The sequence below is a fragment of the Thunnus thynnus genome, chromosome 18, assembly GCF_963924715.1.
Source record: "Thunnus thynnus chromosome 18, fThuThy2.1, whole genome shotgun sequence".
Classification (NCBI taxonomy): Eukaryota; Metazoa; Chordata; class Actinopteri; order Scombriformes; family Scombridae; genus Thunnus; species Thunnus thynnus.
The window spans coordinates 4,149,383-4,177,216 of record NC_089534.1 but is presented as its reverse complement, the minus strand read 5'-3'; the positions used below and the strand labels follow the sequence as shown (position 1 = coordinate 4,177,216).

The 27,834-nt window shown below is 38.3% G+C and overlaps 2 protein-coding genes and 2 long non-coding RNA genes across 4 annotated transcripts; all 4 read left to right on the top strand.

The window, feature by feature from the left end:
- Positions 1–853: 853 nt before the first annotated feature.
- LOC137169877 (uncharacterized) lies at positions 854–27,834 on the top strand. Its single transcript, XM_067573287.1, has 6 exons — positions 854–875; positions 1,330–1,635; positions 2,301–2,630; positions 26,851–26,955; positions 27,042–27,070; positions 27,149–27,834. Exons 1-6 carry the CDS (start codon positions 854–856, stop codon positions 27,209–27,211), a joined length of 855 nt encoding a protein of 284 aa, XP_067429388.1. The 3' UTR covers positions 27,212–27,834.
- Positions 2,837–3,755, top strand: LOC137169792 (uncharacterized). The gene is made up of 3 exons (XR_010924541.1): positions 2,837–2,934; positions 3,021–3,049; positions 3,131–3,755. It is a non-coding gene; the product is annotated as an uncharacterized lncRNA (long non-coding RNA).
- LOC137169856 (uncharacterized) lies at positions 7,230–12,920 on the top strand. The gene is made up of 4 exons (XM_067573259.1): positions 7,230–7,396; positions 9,775–10,080; positions 10,282–10,662; positions 12,583–12,920. The coding sequence occupies exons 1-4, from the start codon at positions 7,351–7,353 to the stop codon at positions 12,918–12,920; spliced, it is 1,071 nt and encodes a 356-aa protein (XP_067429360.1). The 5' UTR covers positions 7,230–7,350.
- Positions 12,946–14,488, top strand: LOC137169266 (uncharacterized). The gene is made up of 3 exons (XR_010924429.1): positions 12,946–13,049; positions 13,136–13,164; positions 13,243–14,488. It is a non-coding gene; the product is annotated as an uncharacterized lncRNA (long non-coding RNA).

Genomic DNA, 27,834 nt, shown 5'->3' with positions numbered 1-27,834 from the left:
AAGGTAAAGCAGCATTTTATTATTTAAATGTAAATTTTTGATTACTGTTAATTAAAGGTTGGTGTGAAAATTAGTACTAGGAACTATTTGTCACTATTTTCCTGCTTTAGCTGCTCCTTTAATAATCTTTAATAACCTTTCTGGAATGTAAAAATGTAACAAAATATACAAATATTTGTGTGAGAGAATAAAAAGTACAGCAATTATGAGTCAGTTTAGGTTTACATGTATTTTCAAATGTATATAAACTAGATCAAATAGTCTGTTTGCTCTGTTCTCTCTGTCGTTCCTTTAAAGGACAAGTTCACAACTTTTCAAGTGTGTCTTAAAACAGCAGTCAGATGTCCATATGAACGGTGAAAGAGGTTTTCTTCGCTGTAATCATTCCTCTTGTTCATACTGGCTATTAAAAGATCCTTCAAATGTGCTTTCAATGTAAGTGATAGAGGCGGAAATCCACAGTGTGTCCACACAGTCATTTTGTGAAAAAATACATTTAAAAGTTGATGTGAAGCTTATATGAGGCTTCAGCAGTCTGAGTTAGTCGTATCAAGTGGATATCTGCCATATTTACAGTCTTTTTAGCATCAAATTCCCTCTTTGTGTTTCCTCGGACAGTGTTTCCCTGTTGAGCTGCAGGTGGAAGTATAGTAACAAAAAGAGGGACTTTGGCACTAAAAAGACTGTAACGTTGAAAGATATCTACTTGATTTGACTCATTTGGGTGCTGAAGCTTCATATTAGCTTCAGATAAACTTTTAAATATAGTTTTTTGCACAGAAGGAGGACTGTGGATTTATCCCCCATCACTTACATTGTAAGTGCATTATGAAGGGATCTTCTGGTGGTCAGTATGAACAGGAGCAATGATTATGGTAAGAAAAACCTGTCAATGTTCATTTGGGCTCCTGACTGTTGTTGTAAGACAGACTTGAAGTATTTCCAACCTGTCCTTTAAACTCTGTCCATGTGATAGAATATGCAGACATTAACATTATAATATAATATACAGTTAGTATATATAATACACAGAATGGTAAAAGCACACAAACCAAACCAAAACAGATCAGCAGATTTGACAGATTTGATCAACTTTGGTTTATTTTGATTAACTCTGTGGTTTTAACATTAGAGAATAGTTTGAAAAATCCAAAAGAAACCACAGCTCACTGAATAACTGAGACATACATGAAAACGATTCTCTCCTATAAACACCACCACTAGATGGCGTAGGTTGACATATTCTCTCACTGTGGTTGCAAATGTAAAATGCACATGATTTTAAATGTAATGTGTCTTTGCTTACAAACTGTGATTTCTTTCAACCAGGCATCAGTGGAGTCACCCATTTCTACTACAAACCCGGAGACGATGCCATTCTGTCCTGTGATGGTGTTTCATCCTCTGACAGAGTTTGTTCCAGAGTTAACTGGCTTTACAACAGAGATCTGTCTCAGACATTTGATCTGGTCCAGAATGGAAATGTTGTGAAGAACTCACAAGCCCGAGCTGCCAGGATGAGTCTGGACACTAACTGCTCTCTGGTCATCAACATCACTGCTGAGGATGCTGGTTACTACACCTGTCGACTGAGTTCTAAACTGGACAGTGCTGTGCTTCTAAGTATTATCACAAGTGAGTCTAATTTATCGCTGAGATTAAAGAGTGGAACTCTATTTCCATGTTTCCTGTTCCAGGTGGAGGGTTCAGTATGATGGGGGCTCTCCCAAACTAAGGGGGAGTAGAAGTAGAGTATAAAACCCTGGTCTGGCCACTTTGGTCCAGACTGAAATATCTCAGCAACTATTGGATGGATCGCCATGACATTTGATACAGTCATTCATGTTCCCCACAAGAAAAATTAAAATAATCTTGGTGACCCTTCATCTATTTTCATCACAAAGTCACAATTTCAATTTGTCCAATCAGACATTCCCCTTCACTTCTGCTATACTTTGTGTCAAAGTCATGCACATATGACCAAAGGGTGCACAGATGGCAGTGGCGTAAAGTCCCCATCCACCACTGAAGAGACTCAGAGTTCATTACAGGTTATTTGTAATGTATTTATTTTCAGCTTGAGTCAGCCTGTCTTATACAAAGACACTTCATGGATAGGTCCTGACTCAGTTTTCCTTCATTTAATTTCAGTTCTTTCCAATGAAACTGAATTTTCCCCTGATATTACAAGTCACATGTTAAATCAGATACACTGACACTAGTTAGGAAAAAACTTGAAAAAAGGTCAGGAAATGCAGCTTTTTTACTTTAAATGAACAGTTTTTACTTTTTCCTTTCAGTCTTGCCATCTCCACCAGATGCTGATCCAAAGACAGACGGAAATGTCACATTAGAGTGTTCTCTGCTGAGATTCAGAAGCCTTGGTTGTCGACCGAACAGCATCCGCTGGGTGAATGAAACAGGCACTGTGCTGCTTGGTGAAGGTGTCGGATACGAGTTCATGGGACAGACAAACTGTGTTTCTGTTCTGACTGTGAAGCGTCAGAGTGGCCACAACAGGAGATACACCTGCCAGGTGGTCGAGAGGAATAAAGTCCAGATAGAGGCTCACTACACACCTGACTTCACAGAAGGGACAAGTGATGATGAGCCAGACAAGTCCAATACAGGTAAGATAATGTTCAGCCTACCAGATACACTGCTGGGTTTGATATGACAAAAAGAAAACTTTGCCTCTAAGAGTATCTTCACAACAGCAACATTAAAAAGAGGAAACAGTGTTTATTTTCCACAGATACATTATGGTTATTTTGTTCTGCAAGGAATTCAATATTAGTTCAATGATTAACTAACATGTTTTTTCTAAACAATGCACCACAGATTGGTCTCCTCTGGATTACGCCATGTTGACTCTGCGTATTGCAGGACTTCTCCTGATTACTGTAATTGTTGTTCTTCTCATCAAAGGCAGAGGTCAGTGCATAATTTTGTATTCATTTTTCAACATAAACCACCAGAAGTTCAGAATTTAAACTACTATTCTTTTATTTATTTTCCAGGGAACAAAACACCACCTGATGAAAACAATGTGAGTTTCAAAAAAAACTACAACATTTTGTACCCTTGAAACACTTTTTCAGAATCTCACATGTTGTTTTGTATTTCACAGGTCCATGACGATGGCAATGAAGTCAATTATGAAAATGTAGAAGCAACTTCTGCTGCTACCTGACTGCACTGATCAACAACCTTAATATCAACGCAAAAAAAGTAAAATGTCGTTTTACATGAGTGATCAAAGCTTTGAGATAAAATGAGAGTTTGGGATATTTTTTACATTTACAACATAGATTTAAGTGCTTGCAATTAAAAAAAAACAACTTATGTTGACAAACCAACAAGGAATTAAAACCAGCTCTGCAGCTTTACTGAGCTTTTTGTCTCTTTCAGCTCATAGTTTTAGTTTCAGGTACATTTAGTTTCAGGTTCAGTCTTAGAGCTCTCATGAACCTTCTTTCCAGCAGCAGCAGCAGCTGTTTTCAGCAAAAAAAAAAACTCAGATAAACCAACTGTACACTACCTGCCCTGTACCAAACAGCTGGCAGACAAAGTTAGTGACTAGCTGATGAAGAAAGTGGAGCATTTAGCAGCCAAAGAGCCAGATATGTTTCTCAGGAGATGGTAAAGACCAAACCAAAGCTAAAATGAGAGTTAATATTGAACTTAAATTGATCAGGTGACAGAAAGACTCCAATGGGATGATATTGTTGTTCTGTGTCTGCTGGAAGTGTAAATAGGCGGCTATTTGCTAGCACAATATTTTGCATGTAATAAAATATGTTGAATAATACACAAGTGTACATCATTCCTATGAGTGCTTTCTTTACATTCATTCTTTGTATAAAAGGTAGACATAAGGTTACATACAGTACAAGCTTTTTTAAATATGTTTTTACACTGTTGGAAGTGTTGACAATATTCATGAATGTGTAAGTTTAAAAAGGGTTTGGTTTATGATGGTTTAAGGAAGCTACATGAAGCTGAATTCCTTCCTCAAGTCAAACTCAACTTCAACAGCCAGTTTTGCTTTAACCAAAGTTGAGAATGTTAAAAAGGTAGACTACAGCTTTACTTACACTGAAATTAAATGTACAGATGGATAAAAATCTAAATAATCAACAGTATATGATTCTGTCATTAGGAAGTAAAATACAGTATGTCCTCTCTCCCACTAGATGGTGCTAACGGTCTGTGATGGCTCCATGTCTCAGTAACAGACTGTAGTTATAGTAAGGTGTACCTCATTCAGTCTGCATCAGGATATCAGAACAGGTGAAAGTTTGGGTCACTCTTTATTTTACATGTCCTTTAATTTTATACTAATCTCTTGACAATGTTGTAAGTGTTTTGCAGGTATTTATCAGTGAATATTTGGGACATTTTACAGAAAGGGTGGTGCAATTTGGTACAAGTGTTGAGTTGATAAGTGTCCAATCATTATATTTAAGTTCATATGTAGTTAATTTCCAAAAATTATTAATAAATTAGACTTTTAACAATTATTTAACTGACACTTTTGTGCAGTTTTGTGTGTCAAAGGATATGTCCACAGCTCATATTTCCTTTGTACAGTCAATATTTCACTTCAAATTTCATATCTTATTTCAAAACTATTACTGTTCCATTCTGTAAATAGGTATCCTTTCTTGATTTGGGGTGAATAAAATTAAGAGGGGTAATGTACAGCATATTGCATGACCAGCTCTGCTAACGCACCCAGGTGTAGCCCACTACCGATGCTGACCTAGTTGGCAGAGGTGGTGTGGTGTCCCTCTCTGCTTGGTGTAGTGTGAGAGTGCTGCGGGTGTATTTCTGCATTCGTCTGGCTAGTGCACCCGTTTATCATCCCTTGTGTACAACAAACACTCACACATTGCCCACTATTGAAACCGACCTAGTCGGTGGGAATAGCATGAGAGTTCTCGCTGCCATGTCCAAACAACATAGCATCAGTTAGCCGCTGTGATGTTGGTCCATCATTTTGCAGTTTTAGGGACTAAACAAGTTCCTCAGGCCTCTGAAATGCAAAATGTTGACCATACCAAGGGTAAAGCAGGCTATCCTGGCGACTGGCTTGCAATGGTCAACCTCAAGGATGCCTGTTTCCAAATACCAATCTGGGAAGGGGTGGCAACCCTCTTGGACAGGAGGCCATGGGAACTCCTGGTTTGCTGGGACCTCCTGAGTCACGTGCAGGTGGCCCTGTTCCATCCCTTTCTACAGGGGCTCAAAATCTGGGTTTGGCCCCTGAGAGGGCCAGTCTGTTAGGCGCTTAGGCTCACACTGTCAGTGGTTCAGACCATGCACAGTGCTCAAGCACTGTTGACGAGGGCAGCTTATTCGTATTGCTGGGACCTCTTTGTGTCTTGGTGCAGGGTGAACTGAATGGACGCACTGACATGTACAGCTCCGGAGGTGCTCCAATGTCTGCAGGAGCTACTGGAGGCAAGTAAATCACCATCCACCCTTAGGGGCACAGTAGCAGCCATCAAGGCCACTCGTGTTGGGGGTAATAGGCTGGCCAAGGGTGATTGCAGCCTCATCTCACAGTTCCTGAAAGGCACTTAGATTCTGGCACCACAGAGCAGAATGTTGGATCTCATGATGGCTGCCTTACAGCGTGAGCCCTTCGAGTCCCTGGAGACATTAAATGGTTGCCACTGCTCTGTCGATGGATGAGAGCTGCTGAGGATTCCTGCCAGATGACGTGGGTGTGATCTTGTGTCCAAATCCAGCATTCCCTCCCAAGGTACTCTTCAACTTTCACATGCATCAATCAGTGGAGTTGCGATACCTCTGCCTCGCCCAGGAATGGGGTGAGGAAGACCAAGAAGGGTCATGGTTATGCCCAGTCAAAGCCCTGAAGGCCTGAATGGAGGCGTCCAGGAAAACAGACCAATCATTTTTTGCTTTAAGCCCAAGTGCCTGGGTCTAAATCCAGGCTGTCTCATTGGGTCATGGAAACAATCCAGCAGGCGCACAAGGTGACTGGTGCTCTGGCACCAGGGGGAGTGAGGGCGTACTCCACCCAGGGCGTAGCAACCTCCTGGGCCTTGTCGTGGGGAGCCAGCCTCTCAGAGGTTTGAGTGGCTGCTACATGGTTGCATCTGTCTATGTTCACCCAGTTTTATTGCTTGAATGTGGCTGCCGGCACCTCCCCTGTGGAATGGGTGCTGGGTGCCTCTCCACCTTAGACAACGTTTTCACTATGCCACTGTGCCGGTGAACCCATCTTGGCCCAGCCAGGGAGATGTCTTGTATCATTGTCAGTTGGCCTAGCAGGGGGCAGGCTATCTGAGCAGCCTCTATCCTTTCACACCCATCCTTTGCACCATGCCTGGCGCCGGAGTATTGGGCAGTATTACAGAGTGTCTGGTGGTTTCACTTGTCAAGGTCAGGGATCTCGGAGTGTACTTAGGGAGTGGTGCCAGTGAGAAAAATAGTTCCAGGGTGGGTCCTCTGGTCATCCTCACAAAGCTTCAAATTCTGGATTTCTAATTCAATTCATCCCTGGGGCAACACTCTAAAATCTATGTTTTTTATTGAAAGAAAATCATCAAACAGTTACATAAAATAACACAAATAACATAACAGCTCAGATAAGTACACATTGCAAAGACAGTCATTCAAACAACATACAACTACATGGTTTCAGCCATAGCAACTACCATAGCAACAATAGAAAGCCTGAAAAAATCTTCGCAATAACTGACAAACAAAACATCATATACATTCACTGAATGAAGATTATGATATAAAATGCACATTTCTCACTAGAAATATTATCAAAATGCATTTTAATGCCAAAACTATCTTAAAATATTGCATTTTGCAATGAGAATAAAAGGAATGTCAGCCATTTTGGTTTTATTTCACAGACAGAAACGTCACAGTCATGTGACGTAGATGCAGGCCAAGAGAAAAGAATAGGCCAATAACCATCTTTCATAACCATAACATAGAAGTGATTTCCTAATCAAACTTAGGACACAACTTCTTCAAAACTTCTTCTTCTCAGTTCTTCCTTTTTTGCAGGGTGAGATAGCAATAAACCAGTTTTCTGTTTTAATATGTGGGCATTCACCGACTGAAAAAACAACAACCTAGAAATAAGCTTATCTGTTGTTTGAAGGATATATACAGATATCTACAGAAATGATCTCACTCATCATCTGGATATTTTAACAAGTTCAAAGGTGACTGATGCTGTTTCACAAATTTACTCAGAATCGCAACCACAAAGAGGAAGTTTCACCATCACCTACAGTTCTGTATCAGAGATGGAGAGCCTTACAAAACTGCTGCCTGTTTGCAAAGAGCAGACGGAGAATGGCTCCACTGGAATTAATCCTCATTTTTGCTCTTCAGATTGAAGGTAAATCATTGATTTTATTTTTTAATATAAATGTTTGTCTGAGCTTTTACAGCATGTCAACTTTGACATCACATAATGAATAGTTTAATGCCTGGCACATTTGTCGATAAACTTCTTCACCCGCAATAGGGGATACTTCCTCTTCTTTAATAACAACAACACTAATAATAATTCTTATAAGAACTTTATTTGTATAGCAACTTTCATACAAAAAATGCAGCTCAAAGTGTTTTACCACAAAATAAATTACATGCACCAAGTGCTTCACATGAAAACAGATGAATGTAAAAACATGTAAATGTACAGTGCTGCTTGTGAGTTTGTGAACCCTTTAGAATTTGCTCTATATCTGCATAAGTATGACATAAAAAATGTGATCAGATTTCCATGCAAGTCTTAAAACCAGATAATGAGACATCAATTAAACAAATGAGACCTTAAACTTGTTTATTTATTGGGATAAATGATCCAATGTTAGATATTTGTGTGTGGCAAAAGTATTTGAACCTCTAGAATTAGCGATTCACTTGAAGGGGAAATTAGACTTGGGTGTTTCAGTCAATGGGATGACAATCAAATGTGAGTCTGGGAGCTCCTGCCTTATGTAAAGAAGAGAAATATGGGTCTTCATTATTAAAGTCTGAGCTTCACAACACATGTTTGTGGAAGTGTGTCATGGCTCAAACAAAGGACCTTAGAAGAAGAGTTGCTGATACTCACTAGGCTGGAAAGGGTTACAAAACCATTTCTAATGAGTTTGGACTCTACCAGTCAATTGTCAGGCAGATCGTGTACAAATGGAAGATATCTAACCCCATTGTTACCCTCCCCAGGAGTGGTCAAACAACACAGATCACACCAAGAGCAAGGCGTGTAATACTCCGGGAAGCCACAAGGGACCCCAGGGTAATGTCTACGAAACTAAAGGCCTCTCTTGCAGTGGCTATAGTCAATGTTCATGAGTCCACAATCAGGAGAACATTGAACATCAATGGTGTGCATAGCAGAGTTGTAGGGAAAACATATTTTCCAAAATGTCAGTAATTCAAGTTAACCTTTGTTTATATTAATTAACTGTGTGATATTTCAACAATATATAATACAAATATTCCAGTAACTGTGATGTATGCTAACTGTGAGGTATAGACTTGAAAATCACTTTTGAATTATGTTTGGCAATGAGCAAACACTGCATTCCAGCATAAGAACCTTAACCCATCTGTGAAACATGGTGGAGGTAGTATCATGGTTTGGGCCTCCTTTGCTGCCTCTGGACTAGGACGGCTTTCAATCATTGAGCTATGAGTTCTGAGTTGTACCAGCAAATTCTACAGGAAAATGTCAAGGTATCCGTCTGTGAACTGAAGCTCAACAGTAAGTGGGTCATGCAGTTAATATCTGATCACGTTTTAGGTCACATTTATGCAAAAATAGAGAAAATCCCCTCTATTCACAAAGTTTCAAGCAGCACTGTACATAAGATGGAAAATAAAACCCACTTGATAACAATGAAAATAAGATCAAATAAAGTGAAAATAGAATACATAGAATGCGTACTTCAGTGGTAATTTGAGAATTAAGCAAAATAATAAGCAAAAATTCAGACAACTCAGAAAGTATTTCACCATGTGTACACAATCAGTAAATCGGTGCCTAGGTCTCTGAAGCCTTTAAGCATTACAGAACCTCCCTTTTCCAATTGACATAAGTCAAGACTCACCACCAGTCTTGATTAACTGAAATAAGCCTCTTTCAACTTACCTACTTTGGGTCTTATCAAACATTACAAGAAAATGACAGCAACCTATTACTTTTGAAAGCATCTGAAATCGTCTACAGAAGAAAGAATTTAAAACAAGTAAAATGAATGACGGAGAAAGATTCTGGTAAAGCAATAGGAAGAAAGTCACATTCCCAACACTTTTGTATGCATTTAACTTGAAGAAACCCTTGCATGAATTGGCACACAGTTCTCTTTAAAAATAGCAAAACATTTCTTGAAGAATATTATGGTATCAATTCTTTTAAACCTGCGGCAAGAAAGTGAATAAACATATTTTCCAAAATGTCAGTAATTCAAGTTAACCTTTGTTTATATTAATTAACTGTGTGATATTTCAACAATATATAATACAAATATTCCAGTAACTGTGATGTATGCTAACTGTGAGGTATAGACTTGAAAATCACTTTTGAATAAAAATAAATAAATCAACTGATTCATTTTTCATTGAAAAAACAATGTATCCCCTTTGAAAATGAAATGAAATTGTAAATAAAAATCATCAGTGATTACTAAATATTTACCGTAATAATGTAATAATTTTGTGTGTAATCTGTCACTCAAAAAAACAAACAAATGTGTTTTGTCTTTGCAGCAAGCGTCGGTGTTATCTATCTTAACTACTCTCCTGGACGCAATGTCATTCTGCCCTGTGACGGTGTTTCCTCCTCTGACAGATTTTGCTCCACAGTTAGCTGGCTTTACAGCAAAGATCTTTCGGAGACATCTGACCTGGTTCAGAATGGAAATGTTGTGAACAACTCAGCCCAAGCTGCCAGACTGAGTCGGGACACTAAATGCTCTCTGGTCATCAACAACATTACTGCTGAGGATGCTGGTTTCTACACCTGTCGACAAAGACCTGAACTGGACATTGTTATGTATCTAAATATTATGACAGGTGAGAATCATTTCTTTAAATTCCATTGTTGTGATAGATGCAAATATTTACATATTTACAATATTTATAATATAATATAATACAATATAATAATTATAGTAGCACAAACAAAATAAAACCAAAACATCAGATCAGCAGATTTGATCTGAATCAACTTTTGTTTATTTTGATTAAATCTGTGGTGATTTCATCCCATTCCAGGACTACGCGGTGGAGAACCAAACGGTCCCCCTGGCGTTGGAGGACCACGCGGTCCTACTGGCGCTGGAGGGCCAGGAGGTCCTCCTGGCAATGGAGGGCCCACTTATCTCTACTACACACCTGGAGTCGATGTCATTCTGCCCTGCTCATCCTCTGACAGAGATTGCTCCATGGTTAAGTGGCTTTACAACAGAGTTCAATCTCAGACATCTCTTGAGGTTCTGAGTGGAAAAGTTGTGACAAAGTCAACCCGAGCTACCAAGCTGAGGCTGGATACTTACTGTTCTCTGGTCATCGACAACATCACTGCTGAGGATGCTGGTTACTATACCTGTCGAAAGAGAGAACATGACACTGGTTTGTTTCTAAGTATTATGACAAGTGAGTCTCATTTATCACTGAGATTAAAGAATGGAACTATGTTTAATTTAAATGGCATGTGGTGCCAGATGCTGTCAGCTGACAGGAGCACAGAGGTCAATCTCTAAGCAGCTACTACACTTTCACCCTGTCCACCCCAACTCTGTTTCCAAGTTCAGGTGGAGGGTTCACTTCAGCTCTCCCAAACCACTAGGAGGCAGTGAAGAATATACATAGTTACAGATCGGTGGAGTTAAATGGTGGGGTGAAGAGAGGGTGAAGATGAAGAAAATAAATGAGAATACGTGTAAAGAGAATCAGTACCCTAAACTCATGCAGAGGTGATAAATACATGCAGATGTGTGTTATTTCAGTAATGAATCTTTTCAGCATGTAAATATGTATTTGCTTCATTTTTAGTAACACTCACAGCAAGGTTCAAGGGGTGGCAGTGTCTGTCAGTTATGTGGTCTGACCAGTTTGGTCCAGATTGAAATATCTCAGCAACTGTTGGTCAGTCTCGTTCGCCACAAACAGTAAATTAAAATAATCTTGCTGATCCCTTATCTATTGCCATCACCAAGACATTTTTTTATTTGTCCAGTAGTTTGGTTTACAACCTGCAAAATCAGACATTCCCCTTCACCTCAGCTATACTTTGTGTTTAGCGTTTATTAGCAAACTAAGATGTTAAAGATTATGGGCTGAATCTCTGTATGTTAGCATTGTCAGTGTATTTCAGTGAATGCACTGCTGGGTATAACTGTGGCTGTAGATGTTCTTGTTCTCACACTGTCTGTAACAGTGACTTAAAACAAAACCTGATATCGATGGCCAAAGAGCAAAACCCCCTATCTGAAAAATGCACTTTTTTGAGAAAACTAAAAAAAACTTGTTTTCTCACAGAATTCTATTTGTTAAGGATACCCAATACGTAATACACTGTTTTTGGACTATATTATTATATTATGTGTTTATGTGTATTATGTGTGACTAGATATTAATGCCTCACAAAGTGCAGAGAGGAGCTTTTGTACTTGGTGCAAGTTGGAAGAGGTTCTACAAAACAATGCTCTAAATTAAGTTAATAATTAAAATTAAATTAAAAATAAAATTTAGTTTGTTTTCAGGTAAACAGATGTAGTAAATGTAATAGTTACTACATTGTAGTATACTAGGGTCAGAATGGGGAAATGAGAGTGGGAAATTCCTTAAATTCAGTGTTTGCTTCCTTGTCCACTGGAAATGAATGTTCAGTGATTGTGTAACCCACTCGTGCTGTAGCCTCTCTACACACTCAGGGACTCTGCGTTGTGTTTTTGTTTTGTTGTGTGACTTTTCTGTCACAACGAAGGGCGGGATTATCTTGCAGACAGTCTGAATATGAGCAGCCTTCCTTGTTCTCATCATCAAAAGTGAAATCCTCCAATCAGAAAATTCTGCAGATAGGAGGTTTTGCACTTTGGCCATCGATATGTGTAATGTAGTACCTAAAGTCATGCACATACCTTTGTTGTCAATTACTTTTTTTTTTTTTTAACCAAATTGTGCTTAAATAAGTCACCTCACACTTTAATGTGTCAAATTCCAATTGAAGGGTGCAAGGACTTCACTGGGGTAAAATCTATATCCACTATGAGACCCAGAGTTCATATGCTTTTTTTTTTTTTTTTTTGGTTAGTAAACACTACAGGTTATTTGTAATATACTTTCAGCTTGAGCCAGCTTGTCTAATTAAAGGAAACACCATGGATAGGTCCTGATTCAGCTCAGTTTTCTTTCATTTCACCTCAGTTCTTTCCAGTCAAACTGAATTTTCCCCTGATATTACAAGTTACATGTTAAACCAGCAACACTGACACTAATTAGTGAAACATGAAAAAAAGTCAGGAAAAGCAAATTTTCAATGATAAAATAACAGTTTTTAATATTTTCTTTCAGTCTTTCCATCTCCACCAGATGCTGATCCAAAGAGAGATGGTAATGTCACATTAGAGTGTTCTCTGCTGAGATACAGCGACCTTGGTTGTCGACCGAACAGCATCCGCTGGGTGGATGAGACAGGCACTGTGCTGCGTGGTGAAGGTGTCGAATACGAGTTCATCGGACAGACAGACTGTGTTTCTGTTCTGACTGTGAAGCGTCAGAGTGGTCACAACAGGAGATACACCTGCCAGGTGGTTGATGAGAGCAACATTAAAAAGAGAAAACATTATTTATTCTCCACAGATACATTATGGTTATTTTCTTCTGCAAGGAATTCAATATTAGTTCAATGATTAACTAACATGTTTTTTCTAAACAATGCACCACAGATTGGTCTCCTCTGGACTACACCATGTTGACTCTGCGTATTGCAGGACTTCTCCTGATTACTGTAATTGTTGTTCTTCTCATCAAAGGCAGAGGTCAGAACATAATTTTGTATTCATTTTTTAACATAAACCACCAGAAGTTCAGAATTTAAACTACTATTCATTTATTTATTTTCCAGGGAAGAAAACACCGCCTGGCCAACACAATGTGAGTTACAAAAACTGCAACATTTTGTACCCATGAAACACTTTTTCAGAATCTCACATGTTGTTTTGTATTTCACAGGTCCATGACGATGGCAATGAAGTCAATTATGAAAATGTAGAAGCACCTTCTGCTGCTACCTGACTGCACTGATCAACAACCTTAATATCAACATAAAAAAAAGTAAAATGTCATTTTACATGAGTGATCAAAGCTTTGAGATAAAATGAGAGTTTTTGATGTTTTTTACATTTACAATATAGATTTAAGTGCTTGCAATTTAAAAAAAGTCACTTGTGTTGACAAAACAACAAAGAATTAAAACCAGCTCTGCAGCTTTACTGAGCTTTTTGTCTCTTTCAGCTCATAGTTTTAGTTTCAGGTACATTTAGTTTCAGGTTCAGTCAATTGATCAGGTGACAGAAAGACTCCAACTGGATGATATTGTTGCTCTGTGTCTGCTGGAAGTGTAAATAGGCCACCTTTTGCTAGCACAATACTTAGCATGTAATAAAATATGCTGAGTAATACACAAGTATACATCATTCCTATGTTTTACACTGTTGGACGTTTTGGCAATGTTCATGAATGTGTAAGTTTAAAAAGGGTTTGTGTTATGATGGTTTAAGGAAGCTACATGAAGCTGAATTCCTTCCTCAAGTCAAACTCTTCAGAAGCCAGTTTTGCTTTAACCAAAGTTCAGATGGTTAAAAAGGTAGACTACAGCTTTACTTACAGAGTGGGCTCATCGAGGAGGGGGGCCTTAAAGAGACTAAGGAGCTAAAACAACCTGTTTCACACAGAGGCTGAACTGAGGGATTGTTGAAACTGTATATGTGGCCCAGACAAACTCTATTCAAGCCTGCTTTAAACTATTTCATTTAATTAAAGTTGGGGACAAAATTAACATAACTTAATGTGTTGCACCACTTTCTGAGGAATTTGCACAACTTGTGCAACGTGTACTAAACTAGAACTGAACCTTCAAGAATGACTGTACAAATACAAACAAACATCACAAAACTTAGGCAACCACCTGAAATTCTGAGGCAATACAGGGGCTGTGTTCATGCATCTTGCAGAAATCCTTTGATAACAATCTCAAAAAGTGAATAAGAAGAAGTACAAAAGTTCCATGTACTCTGCTGTAAGTGACAGATAAAAAGTATAAAAAGTAAAGCCTACAGACGTGCAGGGGGAGAGGCCATCCTGAATTCCTTGGGAGAAGAGGATGAGGCTTTTTCCTTGTAGGAGATCTCCTAGAGACTCTCTTTAATGTTTGTTTTTTGTATTTTACTATTTTTGTAGTTTTAAATCGCTTGCTTTTTAAAACCCAATAAAACTGGTTTGTATTTTTATACACTCCAACCAAAGTTCCTGACTCGTGCTCATCTCTGAGGTTCTCTGAACAAGTTTCTTATAATTGAGTTGTTCCGCTGTCTGAATGCACAACACACAAACAGAAGTGTTGTAACTCATTACTCTGTAGGACTTACAACAGGTTGGGTGGTGGGTGATGTTGTCATTTTTACTCAGAAAGTCAACCAGAAAGAGGAAACAGCTCCATCACAAACAGATCTGAAGCAGAGGAGAAACGGCAGACAACTTCTGCCTGCTGACAGAGAATGACTCTACTGGAATTAATTCTTATTTTGGTGCTTCAGTTTGAAGGTAAAGCAGTGTTTTATTATTTAAATGTAAATTTTTGATTACTATTAAATAAAAGTTGGAGTGAAAATTACTACTAGGAACTATTTGTCACTATTTTCCTGCTTTAGCTGCTCCTTTAATAATTTTTAATAACCTTTCTGGAATGTAAAAATGTAACAAAATATACAAATATTTGTGTGAGAAAATAAAAAGTACAGCAATTATGAGTCATTTTAAGTTTAGATGTATTTTCAAATGTATATAAACTAGATCAAATAGTCAGTTTGCTCACTCTTCTCTCTGTGGTTCCTCTAAAGGACAAGTTCACAATTGTTCAAGTGTGTCTTAAAATAGCAGTCAGGTGTCCATATGAACAGTGAAAGAGGTTTTCCTTGCTGTAATCATTCCTCCTGTTCATACTGGCTATTAAAAGATCCCCTTCAAATGTGCTTTCAATGTAAGTGATGGAGGCCAAAATCGACAGTGTGTCCACACAGTCATTTAAAAGTTGATGTGAAGCTTATATGAGGCTTCAGCAGTCTGAGTTAGTCATATCAAGTGGATATCTGACACATTTACAGTCTTTTTAGCATCAAATTCCCTCTTTGTGTTTCCTCGGACAGTGTTTCTCTGTTGAACTGCGGTGGAAGTATAGTAACAAAAAGAGGGACTTTGCCACTAAAAAGACTGTAACGTTGAAAGATATCTACTTGATTTGACTCATTTGGACGATTCTGTCCTATAAACACCAGCACTAGATGGCGTAGGTAATGTAAAATGCAGATGATTTTAAATATAATGTGTCATTTCTTACAAAAGATGTGATTTCTTTCAACCAGGCATCAGTGGAGTCATCCATTTCTACCACAGACCTGGAGATGATGTCATTCTGCCCTGTGACGATGTTTCATCCTCTGACAGAGTTTGTTCCACAGTTTACTGGCTTTACAGCAGAGATACGTCTCAGACATTTGATCTGGTTCAGAATGGAAATGTAGTGAAGGACTCAGCCCGAGCTGCCAGGATGAGTCTGGACACTAACTGCTCTCTGGTCATCAACAACATCACTGCTGAGGATGCGGGTTTATACTCCTGTCGGCTGAGTTCTAAATTGAGCAGTCTTGTGCACCTAAGTATTATGACAAGTGAGTCTCATTTATCACTGAGATTAAATAGTTAAATTATGTTTAATTCAGATGGCATGTGGGGCCAGATGTTGTCAGCTGACAGGTGCACAGAGGTCAATCTCCAACCAGCTACTACACCTTCACCCTGTCCACCCCAACTCTGTTTGCAAGTTCAGGTGGAGGGTTCAGTATGACGGGGCTCTCCCAAACTAAGGGGGAGTAGAAGTAGAGTATAAACCCTCCTTTTGAATGGTGACACAATGGCGGTTTGGTCAGAGGTGAAGGTGACAGAAATAAATTATTATAAGTGTACAAAAGATCAGTACAGGTGATATAGACATGAAAATATTTATTTCAGCTATTAATATTTTGTCATAAATATGTATTTGCTTCACTTTTAGCCACACAAGGTTCAAGGGATGGCAGTGTCCGTCAGTCAGGTGGTCTGGCCACTTTGGTCCAGACTGAAATATCTCAGCAACTATTGGATGGATCACCATGACATTTGATGCAGTCATTCATGTTCCCCACAAGAAAAATTAAAATAGTCTTGGTGATCCCTCATCTATTGTCATCACAAAGTCACTATTTTGATTTGTCCAATCAGACATTCCCCTTCACCTCAGTTATACTTTGTGTCAAAGTCATGCACATATGACCAAAGGGTGCACGGATGGCAGTGGGGTAAAGTCCCCATCCACCACTGCAGAGACCCAGAGTTCATTTGTTGTTATTTTTTGGCTAGTAAACACTACAGGTTATTTGTAATGTATTTATTTTCAGCTTGAGCCAGCTTGTCTTATTCAAGGAAACACCATGGATAGGTCCTGATTCAGTTCAGCTCAGTTTTTTTTCATTTCACTTCAGTTCTTTTCAGTGAAACTGAATTTTCCCCTGATATTACAAGTTACATGTTAAACCAGCTACACTGACACTAGTTTGGTATAAACATGAAAAAAGTTTGAACAGTAACAGTAACAGTTTTTCCTTTTTTCTTTCAGTCTTTCCATCTCCACCAGATGCTGATGCAAAGTCAGACGGTAAAGTCACATTAGAGTGTTCTCTGCTGAGATACAGCGGCCTTCGTCCTTGTCTATGGAACAGCATCCGCTGGGTGAATGAAACAGGCACTGTGCTGCGTGGTGAAGGTGTCGGATACGAGTTCATCAGACAGACAAAATGTGTTTCTGTTCTGACTGTGAAGCGTCAGAGTGGCCACAACAGGAGATACACCTGCCAGGTGGTTGATAAGAGGAATAATGTCCAGATAGAGGCTCACTACACACCTGTCTTCACAGGTGGGACAATTGATGATCAGTCACAAAAGTCCAGTACAGGTAAGATAATGTTCAGTCTACCAGATACACTGCTGGGTTTGAAATGCCAAAAAGAAAACTTTGATAAGATTCTGAAAAGATCACATGCACAGGTGGGAAATGATATGACTGGTCAGAAAAATCAAACTAGAGCAAGAAAAATCAATAACTGTACAATTTGATTGATCACATGTAAATCACAAATCTCACATACTGAGTCAATAGATTCTATAGTTTAAGATGAGATGTCACATGTTTGATTGTATGTTTTGTAATGAATTCGATATCATTGGTTAATTGTATCCTCTGAACACAGGTCCCTCTCTTTACATCATCACTGGTGCAGTGGTCGGGGTGGTGGTGGTGGTGGTCGTCATCATTGCTGTCTTCATCAAATTCAGAAAGAGACACACAGTGACAGAAGGTCAGTAAAAAGAGCATGTACAGTATTTGTTTAAATATAACATGATATACTTAATACACAATATGAGTTAAATGTTAAATGAGATATGATTCAATATGAGACTAGATGAGTAACAATTCAGCCTGAGCTATGGCTGGACTATGTGACATAAAATCTATATTAAAATAACTTAACATATTTACATATATAACAATAACTATTTATTTTCAAATATCAGAGCATATTTCATTTGTGGCTTCCTGACTGGACTGTGGGCTGATTGGCACTGGTTAGACATCACTGGTTATTGTGTTTATTCTTTGTTTAATTATACACGATTCTGATCATTTATAGTGTTTACTGAATATTGCAATTTCGTTGGTAAGACTTCCACAGTGTTGCATGAAGCTTAAGTACCAAAACTAGTAATGTACCTTGCACACAGATATAGAATGGTGATTTGAAATGTTTTTTTGACTTTCCATTGCCACAATGTAAATGATAACATGAATACTGTCAACGCAATCGCCAGAATAAAAGGTTGACATTGTACGTTTCTGCAAACCACGGATACGTTGAATGTCTACATTTCATATGTTGAATGTGTACATTTCAATGTTGGCCATTATCACTTGAATAATGATATTTTATGATGTGACAGTGCTGTGGTTAAGGTATCGTTGGGTTTAGGCACAAAAACCACTTGGTTAGGGTTAGGGAAAGATCATGGTTTGGGTTAAAAAAAAACAATAAAATAAAATAAAAACGGCTGCAAATGTCCTGACGTCTCACCACAAACACCTGGTTTTATTGGTTGAAACAGGAAGGCACTGGTTTCCAGGTGGTCTCGAACAGTGCTCTCTGCTATTTTCCAACTGTCTTTCATCTGTCGTCTAACTAACTTTCTAGCCATCCACCAACCCCTCCTCATCCTAATAAGAAAGTCAGCTCATATTGATGTCATGTGAACTATGTCACTTTAGAAATGTTGATATGATACATATTGTTGAAATGTTGATATGCTATGTATTAAACATTTTGAAACATACAGATTCAACATATCAGTGGTTTGCAGAGGGGTACAATGCCAGCGTTTTATTCTGGCGATCAGGCTGATACTGTATAGAATGATGACATTTGAAGACTAATCTTGAAATTTTACCTTCCCTTTTGTTCCAGATTTTCCAAAAACAGTCAATCCCCCTGTGAGTAAAATGTATTTTCAAATATATTTAATATGATAGACAGACACAGAAGCAGTCTCTTGCCTGTTTCATGATGCTGGAAAATTAAATTACAGTATCTAAATCACACAGTAAAACTCTATCTGGATAACTCTGAAACCACCAAAGACCAAATCCAATTCATTTAAATTAATGTGGATTCTCTCGCTGCAACAAAGTAAATTCACATGATTGGAGTTTGGTTTCTTGGTGGTTAACACCTGATGTAGTGACACCATATTATGTATCACAGTCCTGGGTGGCTACAGGAGTGAAGCAACATTGGTGCCATTTAATGCTCATCAGTGCTGTAGAAAATAAAAAAACATCAAGGATTAAATTAACATCATGTATGTATGTAAAGTAACAAAATCTTGATTTACACTGAGAAGTGGAGATGAATTCCTCAGTCGAGTCTATGTAGAATCTAAGATGGTGTGTAATTTTATTTTTCTTTCATCAGTTTCATGTAAAAACATTAGATCACCAATGACGCATATCTGTGCTCAGTGCTGTAAAGCAAAGTTAAGTTACACATTAAAAAAGAAATGTATTTTCACATTAGGTTGGGAAACAATACTGCACTTGATAAATACAGGTGGGTAACATGAACTTTCTGTTGATACTTTATAAACCACAGGATCCTCAGGAACCTCAGGATGAGCCAGACGGCAGTCTGACCTATGTCACTGTTAACCATGCCAATCAAAAGACAACTTCCAAGAGAAAGGTAAGTGACTAACCACTACCCCATCCCCCCCCCCCCCCCCCCCCCTTTATGTATTGTACATTAATAATGGTCCCATCAAAAATCTATACTATATTGCCAAAAATAAAAAACACCTGTCCACACAGTTTTTGTACTTTTAATGTAGGGCAGTTTATGATGGTTTGGGCTAGATCCCTGAGTTCCAATGAAGGAAAAATCTTAAAGGGGAACATAACATGCTTTTTATGATGTTGGATGTCCATGTTAAACATGGTCAAATTTCCAAAACTTGAGGTGAGCATATGAAAAATGTGCTCTCTGCATGTCAAGGGCTTCAGCCTGCTCCGAACACTTCATTTGCACTGTTACCTCTGCTTACCCTTGCATATTTTGCATCAGATTCAGACTCAGACATGTTTGGATGTATTTGAGGAGTTTCCATTTCAAATAAAGAACGAGCAAAAAAAGAAATCCTGCTACTACTGTTGGTTTATGTAGCTTCTGGAGCTAGCCAAAGCTTCTGAGAACTAACCAATCAGAAAAGAGAGGGCTCATCTAGAGGGGGGCCTTAAAGAGACAAGGGCTAAAACAGCCTGTTTCAGACAGAGGCTGAATTGAGGGGCTGCATAAAGAGCCAGTATAAGATAAATAAGGAGCTTTTAACTGTAAATAATGCAAAGATATTCCAGTAGAGCCCCAGAATTTAAATATAGACCTGGAAATGTGCATATTAGTTCCTCTTTAATAATAATGCAGAACACAGAAACATTTTAGTGTGCTTTCAACTTTGTGGTAACAGTTTAGGGAAGGGACATTTCCTGTTTCAACATGACAATTACCCTGAGCACAAAGCCAGGTCCATAAAGAAATGGTTTTCCCAGTTTGGTGTTGAAGAACTTGACTATGGCAGGCACAGAGCCTCAACCCCATTCAACATCTTTAGATAGATTTCATATTAATGCCCATGGTTTTGTAATGAGATGCCCAGCAATCATATATAGGCGTAATAATACAGTATATATTATGTATAATATACAATCAGGATTGATTTGCACACATACAGTAGACAGTTTTGCAGTTAACAGTCTTCTGTTTAATAAATAAACCTCTGCTTTGTGTTATACAGGTGAAGGAGGAGGAGGTGACTTATTCTACAGTCAAGACTGCGGTGACGATGGAAGCAGACGATGATCCCAGCAGGATCTACAACTATGTCAGCGATTAAAAATAAATGAGAGGAAAGAGGAAGAGGAAATGACACTAATCATAATGTAGGTGCATTCATAAATCCTGCTGAGTGTTTTCTGTCTGTAAGGGAGCGGACAGTAGGATCATCAAACGTTGAGTAGTTGTTTCTAGTTTTTGTTGGACTTGCCTTGCTCGGCATTAAGATGATCATTCTATTAAAGTGATGTAGAAGAATTTGGTGATCCATTACTTAGCCAGTGTATGATTTTAAATAGAGGAAATTGGCAGCATCATTGTCTCTTATAACAAGTGAAATTACAAGTTCTAGTGATAGATTCCATCTTTTTAGGTAATAAATATTGACTAAAAAACAATGTGTTATTTTCAGCAGTTCAGCTTTACAAGTTGCAGCGAAAAAATAATCACCATAAATAGTCAAATGAGTTCTTGTTCTGAGAAAATATTTCCTAGCATCCAAATGTGCCCCACCGTGGGATTCAACATTGTAGGGGGTGGACTGTGAGCCTTTTTTTTTTGTTTTTATATTATTTTAACACATACATACTCGGGATGTGCAGAGAGCCCGGTATTCGTATTTGCATCTATATTTGTTATTATTATTATTTGTTCGAATAAATGTGGAAAAAGGCCTAAAAATCCTGTTTTTGTTTTTATTACGTTTTTAATTTTAGAAAGTTAAAAGTGTTACAATGAGTGTTCATGAATAAACTACCTTATGAAGGAGGTCCCCACACCGGGTCTCAAACTGGAGTCTCCCAGATCTGCACTGACTACTGAGCTAAAACTTTACTCATCGCCTCACTGCAGACAGACCTCTAACTATTTATACACCCATAACACAGAGACAGCACAGCGTGTAACGTGTAGGGAAGAACTTCAAAGGCTTGCTTTGCACTTTTCTTTTATTGCCTATTTTTTACAACCTAACTTTGTGGAAAGGAGAAGGGAAACAACAGATTATGGAGAGTCCTTTGGGAGCACTTCGCATGTGCCAGTAGCTCAGCTTTATCTCTGGTGAACACCCCCAATGCTGGGAATGATGTCCAAATTAGGAAATGTGCATCATGTAGCAGTTCGATGTTGAGACTGCTGATAGACGTAACAGCGGAGGCTTCTTTAAGGCAGAAAACTCTCTGGAAAGCTGAAAACACACATCTGACAGATTGTACAGCTGTCATAGAATAAATTAAGAATCCTGTATCCTATAATACAGGTGCTGTATATATTCTCAGCACGCATGTAATTGACTGAGTACTGATCACGGGATTGCAATGAGTATTGACTGAAACAGCACTGTGGCTAAAGACACCACAGCACAAGTAAATGGATAGGTTCACGTCTTTTAAAGTCAATCTTAAAACACTCACATGTCCATTCTGTATGTACATTGAAACAGATTTTGGTTGCTGGAATGATTCCCACTCTACATACACACTATCAAGAGATCCCTTCATAATGCAATTCTAATATGAGAGATGGGTAACAGAATCCAAAGTAAAAATACAAAGTTCAGCTGAAGCTAATATGAAACTTTCAAACTTACAGGTTTTTTAGCCAAAATTTCTTCTTTGTTTTCCCAGAAAGTGTGTTGTACAGCTGAGCTGGTGGAGGGAAAGTAACACAAAAGGAAAAGTTTTGTATTGAAGCGACTGAAAGTTTGGTAGATACCCACTTTAATTGTCAAACTCAGACTGCTGAAGGTCTCACATTATTAATCTCTTCAGTGTGAGAATAAATAGGATTACAGCGATCAGCGATTCATCTATGAGCTGTTTTTCCATTTATGTTAAGAGTTGTTGTGGGTGTACTGTTTACTGTATATCATGATGTCATTTTTTCCAGTGTGCGTGCTCAGCAAACTCAAACTCTGTCTGAAATTTAAATGTATATTTAAACACAGCTACTTTCTGACACTGTGTAATTGATGATGATGACATCAACAAAACTGTCAGTCACCAGAAATGAACAAAACATGACAATTTAAAACTGTGCACAAAAAGAAACACTTCAAACCTAAAGCAAAGTGGACAGAAATAAATCAGATTACAGGTATTAATACAATCACAAGTACTCTCAGAGGTAAAGGGGACATAACATGCTTTTTCCGCTTTTCTGTCATTTATATACTGTTATGATGTCGGATGTTAAACATGTTCAAAGTCCGACATTTTTTTCTTACCCATAAATGGCCATCCGTACTGTAGCCTTTGTTGCTAAGGTTGTTCCAAACATTCTTCCGTGTGTTGTTTGTGATGACCACTCTCATATTTCAGATCTGATTTCAGCTTGAACATGTATGGATGTACTTGAAAAGTTGACATTTCAAGTAAAGAATGAGAAAAAGTAGTGAAATCCTGTGTTTTAGGTTGTCTTTACACAGTGTCCATAGCTGGCGCATATCTGTTGAGGGGCAGCTCCTGAGATCTGGCCGATCAGAACAGAGTGGGCTCATCGAGGAGGAGGGCCTTAAAGAGACTAAGGAGCTAAAACAGCCTGTTTCACACAGAGGCTGAACTGAGGGATTGTTGAAACTGTATATGTGGCCCAGACAAACTCTATTCAAGCCTACTTTAAACTATTTCATTTAATTAAAGTTGGGGACAAAATTAACATAACTTAATGTGTTGCACCACTTTCTGAGGAATTTGCACAACTTGTGCAACGTGTACTAAACTAGAACTGAACCTTCAAGAATGACTGTACAAATACAAACAAATACATCACAAAACTTAGGCAACCACCTGAAATTCTGAGGCAATACAGGGGCTGTGTTCATGCATCTTGCAGAAATCCTTTGATAACAATCTCAAAAAGTGAATAAGAAGAAGTACAAAAGTTCCATGTCCTCTGCTGTAAGTGACAGATAAAAAGTATAAAAAGTAAAGCCTACAGACGTGCAGGGGGAGAGGCCATCCTGAATTCCTTGGGAGAAGAGGATGTGGCTTTTTACTTGTAGGAGATCTCCTAGAGACTCTCTTTAATGTTTGTTTTTTGTATTTTACTATTTTTGTAGTTTTAAATCGCTTGCTTTTTAAAACCCAATAAAACTGGTTTGTATTTTTATACACTCCAACCAAAGCTCCTGACTCGTGCACATCTCTGAGGTTCTCTGAACAAGTTTCTTATAATTGAGTTGTTCCGCTGTCTGAATGCACAACACACAAACAGAAGTGTTGTAACTCATTACTCTGTAGGACTTACAACAGGTTGGGTGGTGATGTTGTCATTTTTACTCAGAAAGTCAACCAGAAAGAGGAAACAGCTCCATCACAAACAGATCTGTAGCAGAGGAGAAACGGCAGACAACTTCTGCCTGCTGACAGAGAATGACTCTACTGGAATTAATTCTTATTTTGGTGCTTCAGTTTGAAGGTAAAGTAGTGTTTTATTATTTAAATGTAAATTTTTGATTACTATTAAATAAAAGTTGGAGTGAAAATTGCTACTAGGAACTATTTGTCACTATTTTCCTGCTTTAGCTGCTCCTTTAATAATTTTTAATAACCTTTCTGGAATGTAAAAATGTAACAAAATATACAAATATTTGTGTGAGAAAATAAAAAGTACAGCAATTATGAGTCATTTTAAGTTTAGATGTATTTTCAAATGTATATAAACTAGATCAAATAGTCTGTTTGCTCTCTCTTCTCTCTGTGGTTCCTCTAAAGGACAAGTTCACAATTGTTCAAGTGTGTCTTAAAACAGCAGTCAGGTGTCCATATGAACAGTGAAAGAGGTTTTCCTCGCTGTAATCATTCCTCCTGTTCATACTGGCTATTAAAAGATCCTTTAAATGTGCTTTCAATGTAAGTGATGGAGGCCAAAATCGACAGTGTGTCCACACATTTAAAAGTTGATGTGCAGCTTATATGAGGCTTCAGCAGTCTGAGTCAATCATATCAAGTGGATATCTGACACATTTACAGTCTTTTTGGCATCAAATTCCCTCTTTGTGTTTCCTCGGACAGTGTTTCCCTGTTGAGCTGCAGTGGAAGTATAGTAACAAAAAGAGGGACTTTGCCACTAAAAAGACTGTAACGTTGAAAGATATCTACTTGATTTGACTCATTTGGACGACTGAAGCTTCTACAATTCTGTCCCATAAACACCACCACTAGATGGCGTAGGTAATGTAAAATGCAGATGATTTTAAATGTTATGTGTCATTTCTTACAAAACGTGATTTCAACCAGGCATCAGTGGAGCAGACATCTTTCTCTACCACATGCCTGGAGATGAGGCCATTCTGCCCTGTGATGATGTTTCCTCCTCTGACAGAGTTTGTTCCACAGTTAACTGGCTTTACAGCAGAGATCTGTCTCCAACATTTGATCTGGTTCAGAATGGAAATGTAGTGAAGAACTCAGCCCGAGCTGCCAGGATGAGTCTGGGCACCAACTGCTCTCTGGTCATCAACAACATTACTGCTGAGGATGGTGGTTTATACACCTGTCAACAGAGAGATAAAGGGGAAATTAATGTGCACCTAAGTATTATGACAAGTGAGTTTCATTTATCACTGAGATTAAAGAGTTAAATTATGTTTAATTCAAATGGCATGTGGTGCCAGATGTTGTCAGCTGACAGGAGCACAGAGGTCAATCTCTAAGCAGCTACTACACCTTCACCCTGTCCACCCCAACTCTGTTTCCAAGTTCAGGTGGAGGGTTCAGTATGACGGGGCTCTCCCAAACTAAGGGGGAGTAGAAGTAGAGTATAAACCCTCCTTTTGAATGGTGACACAATGCTGGGGTGGTTAGAGGTGAAGGTGAAAGAAATAAATTATTATAAGTGTACAAAAGATCAGCACAGGTGATACAGACATGAAAATATCTGTTATTTCAGCTGTTAATATTTTGTCATAAATATGTATTTGCTTCACTTTTAGTCACACAAGGTTCAAGGGATGGCAGTGTCCATCAGTCAGGTGGTCTGGCCACTTTGGTCCAGACTGAAATATCTCAGCAACTATTGGATGGATCACCATGACATTTGATACAGTCATTCATGTTCCCCACAGGAAAAATTAAAATAATCATTGTGATTATCTGTTGCCATCACAAAATCACAAATTCAATTTGTCCAATGAGACATTCCCCTTCACCTCAGTTTTACTTTGTGTCAAAGTCATGTACATATGACCAAAGGGTGCATGGATGGCAGTGGGGTAAAGTCCCCATCCACCACTGCAGAGACCCAGAGTTCATTTGTTGTCATTTATTTGGCTTTTGAACACTACAGGTTATTCATAACGTACTTATATTCAGCTTGAGCCAGTCTGTCTTATTCATGGAAACACCATGGATAGGTCCTGATTCAGTTCAGCTCAGTTTTCTTTCATTTCACTTCAGTTCTTTCTAGTCAAACTGAATTTTCCCCTGATATTACAAGTTATATGTTAAACCAGCTACACTGACACTATTTAGGTAAAAACATGAAAAAAAGTCAGGAAAAGCAAATTTTCAATGATAAAATAACAGTTTTTACTTTTTTCTTTCAGTCTTGCCATCTCCACCAGATGCTGATCCAAAGAGAGACGGTAAAGTCACATTAGAGTGTTCTCTGCTGAGACACAGTCAACTTGGTTGCCGATTGAACAGCTTCCGCTGGGTGGATGAGACAGGCACTGTGCTGCGTGGTGAAGGTGTCGGATACGAGTTCATCGGACAGACAGACTGTGTCTCTGTTCTGACTGTGAAGCGTCAGAGTGGCCACAACAGGAGATACACTTGCCAGTGGGTCAATAAGAGCAATAAAGTCCAGATAGAGGCTCACTACACACCTGACTTCACAGAAGGGATAAATGATGATCAGTCAGAAAATCCCAATACAGGTAAGATAATGTTCAGCCTACCAGATACACTGCTGGGTTTGAAATGACAAAAAGAAAACTGCCTCTAAGATTGTGAAAAGGTCACATGTACAAGTATCTTCACAACAGCAACATTAAAAAGAGGAAACAGTGTTTATTTTCCACAGATACATTATGGTTATTTTGTTCTGCAAGGAATTCAATATTAGTTCAATGATTAACTGACATGTTTTTCTAAAGGAAGCACCACAGATTGGTCTCCTCTGGACTACGTCATGTTGACTCTGCATATTGCAGGACTTCTCCTGATTACTGTAATTGTTGTTCTTCTCATCAAAGGCAGAGGTCAGAACATAATTTTGTATTCATTTTTTAACATAAACCACCAGAAGTTCAGAATTTAAACTACTATTCATTTATTTCTTTTCCAGGGAAGAAAACACCGCCTGGCCAACACAATGTGAGTTTCAAAAACTGCAACATTTTGTACCCTTGAAACACTTTTTCAGAATCTCACATGTTGTTTTGTATTTCACAGGTCCATGACGATGGCAATGAAGTCAATTATGAAAATGTAGAAGCACCTTCTGCTGCTACCTGACTGCACTGATCAACAACCTTAATATCAACATAAAAAAAAGTAAAATGTCATTTTACATGAGTGATCAAAGCTTTGAGATAAAATGAGAGTTTTTGATATTTTTTACATTTACAATAGAGATTTAAGAGCTTGCAATTTAAAAAAAGTCACTTGTGTTGACAAACCAACAAAGAATTAAAACCAGCTCTGCAGCTTTACTGAGCTTTTTGTCTCTTTCAGCTCATAGTTTTAGTTTCAGGTACATTTAGTTTCAGGTTCGGTCAATTGATCAGGTGACAGAAAGACTCCAACTGGATGATATTGTTGCTCTGTGTCTGCTGGAAGTGTAAATAGGCCACCAATTGACAGCACAATATTTAGCATGTAATAAAATATGATGAGTAATACACAAGTATACATCATTCCTATGTTTTACACTGTTAGACGTTTTGGCAATGTTCATGAATGTGTAAGTTTAAAAAGGGTTTGTGTTATGATGGTTTAAGGAAGCTACATGAAGCTGAATTCCTTCCTCAAGTCAAACTCTTCAGAAGCCAGTTTTGCTTTAACCAAAGTTGAGAATGTTAAAAAGGTAGACTACAGCTTTACTTACACTGAAATTAAATGTACAGTTGGATAAAAAT

Excerpts from the sequence above, each read along its gene's own strand:
- LOC137169877 (XM_067573287.1), top strand. The coding sequence starts at position 854 with ATGAACAGGAGCAATGATTATG. Across the intron at positions 1,636-2,300 it reads GCTTCTAAGTATTATCACAA|TCTTGCCATCTCCACCAGAT; the intron begins GTGAGTCTAATT and ends TTTTCCTTTCAG. Across the intron at positions 2,631-26,850 it reads GCCAGACAAGTCCAATACAG|GAAGCACCACAGATTGGTCT; the intron begins GTAAGATAATGT and ends GTTTTTCTAAAG.
- LOC137169856 (XM_067573259.1), top strand. The coding sequence starts at position 7,351 with ATGGCTCCACTGGAATTAATCCTCATTTTTGCTCTTCAGATTGAAG. Across the intron at positions 10,081-10,281 it reads GTATCTAAATATTATGACAG|GACTACGCGGTGGAGAACCA; the intron begins GTGAGAATCATT and ends ATCCCATTCCAG. Across the intron at positions 10,663-12,582 it reads GTTTCTAAGTATTATGACAA|TCTTTCCATCTCCACCAGAT; the intron begins GTGAGTCTCATT and ends ATTTTCTTTCAG.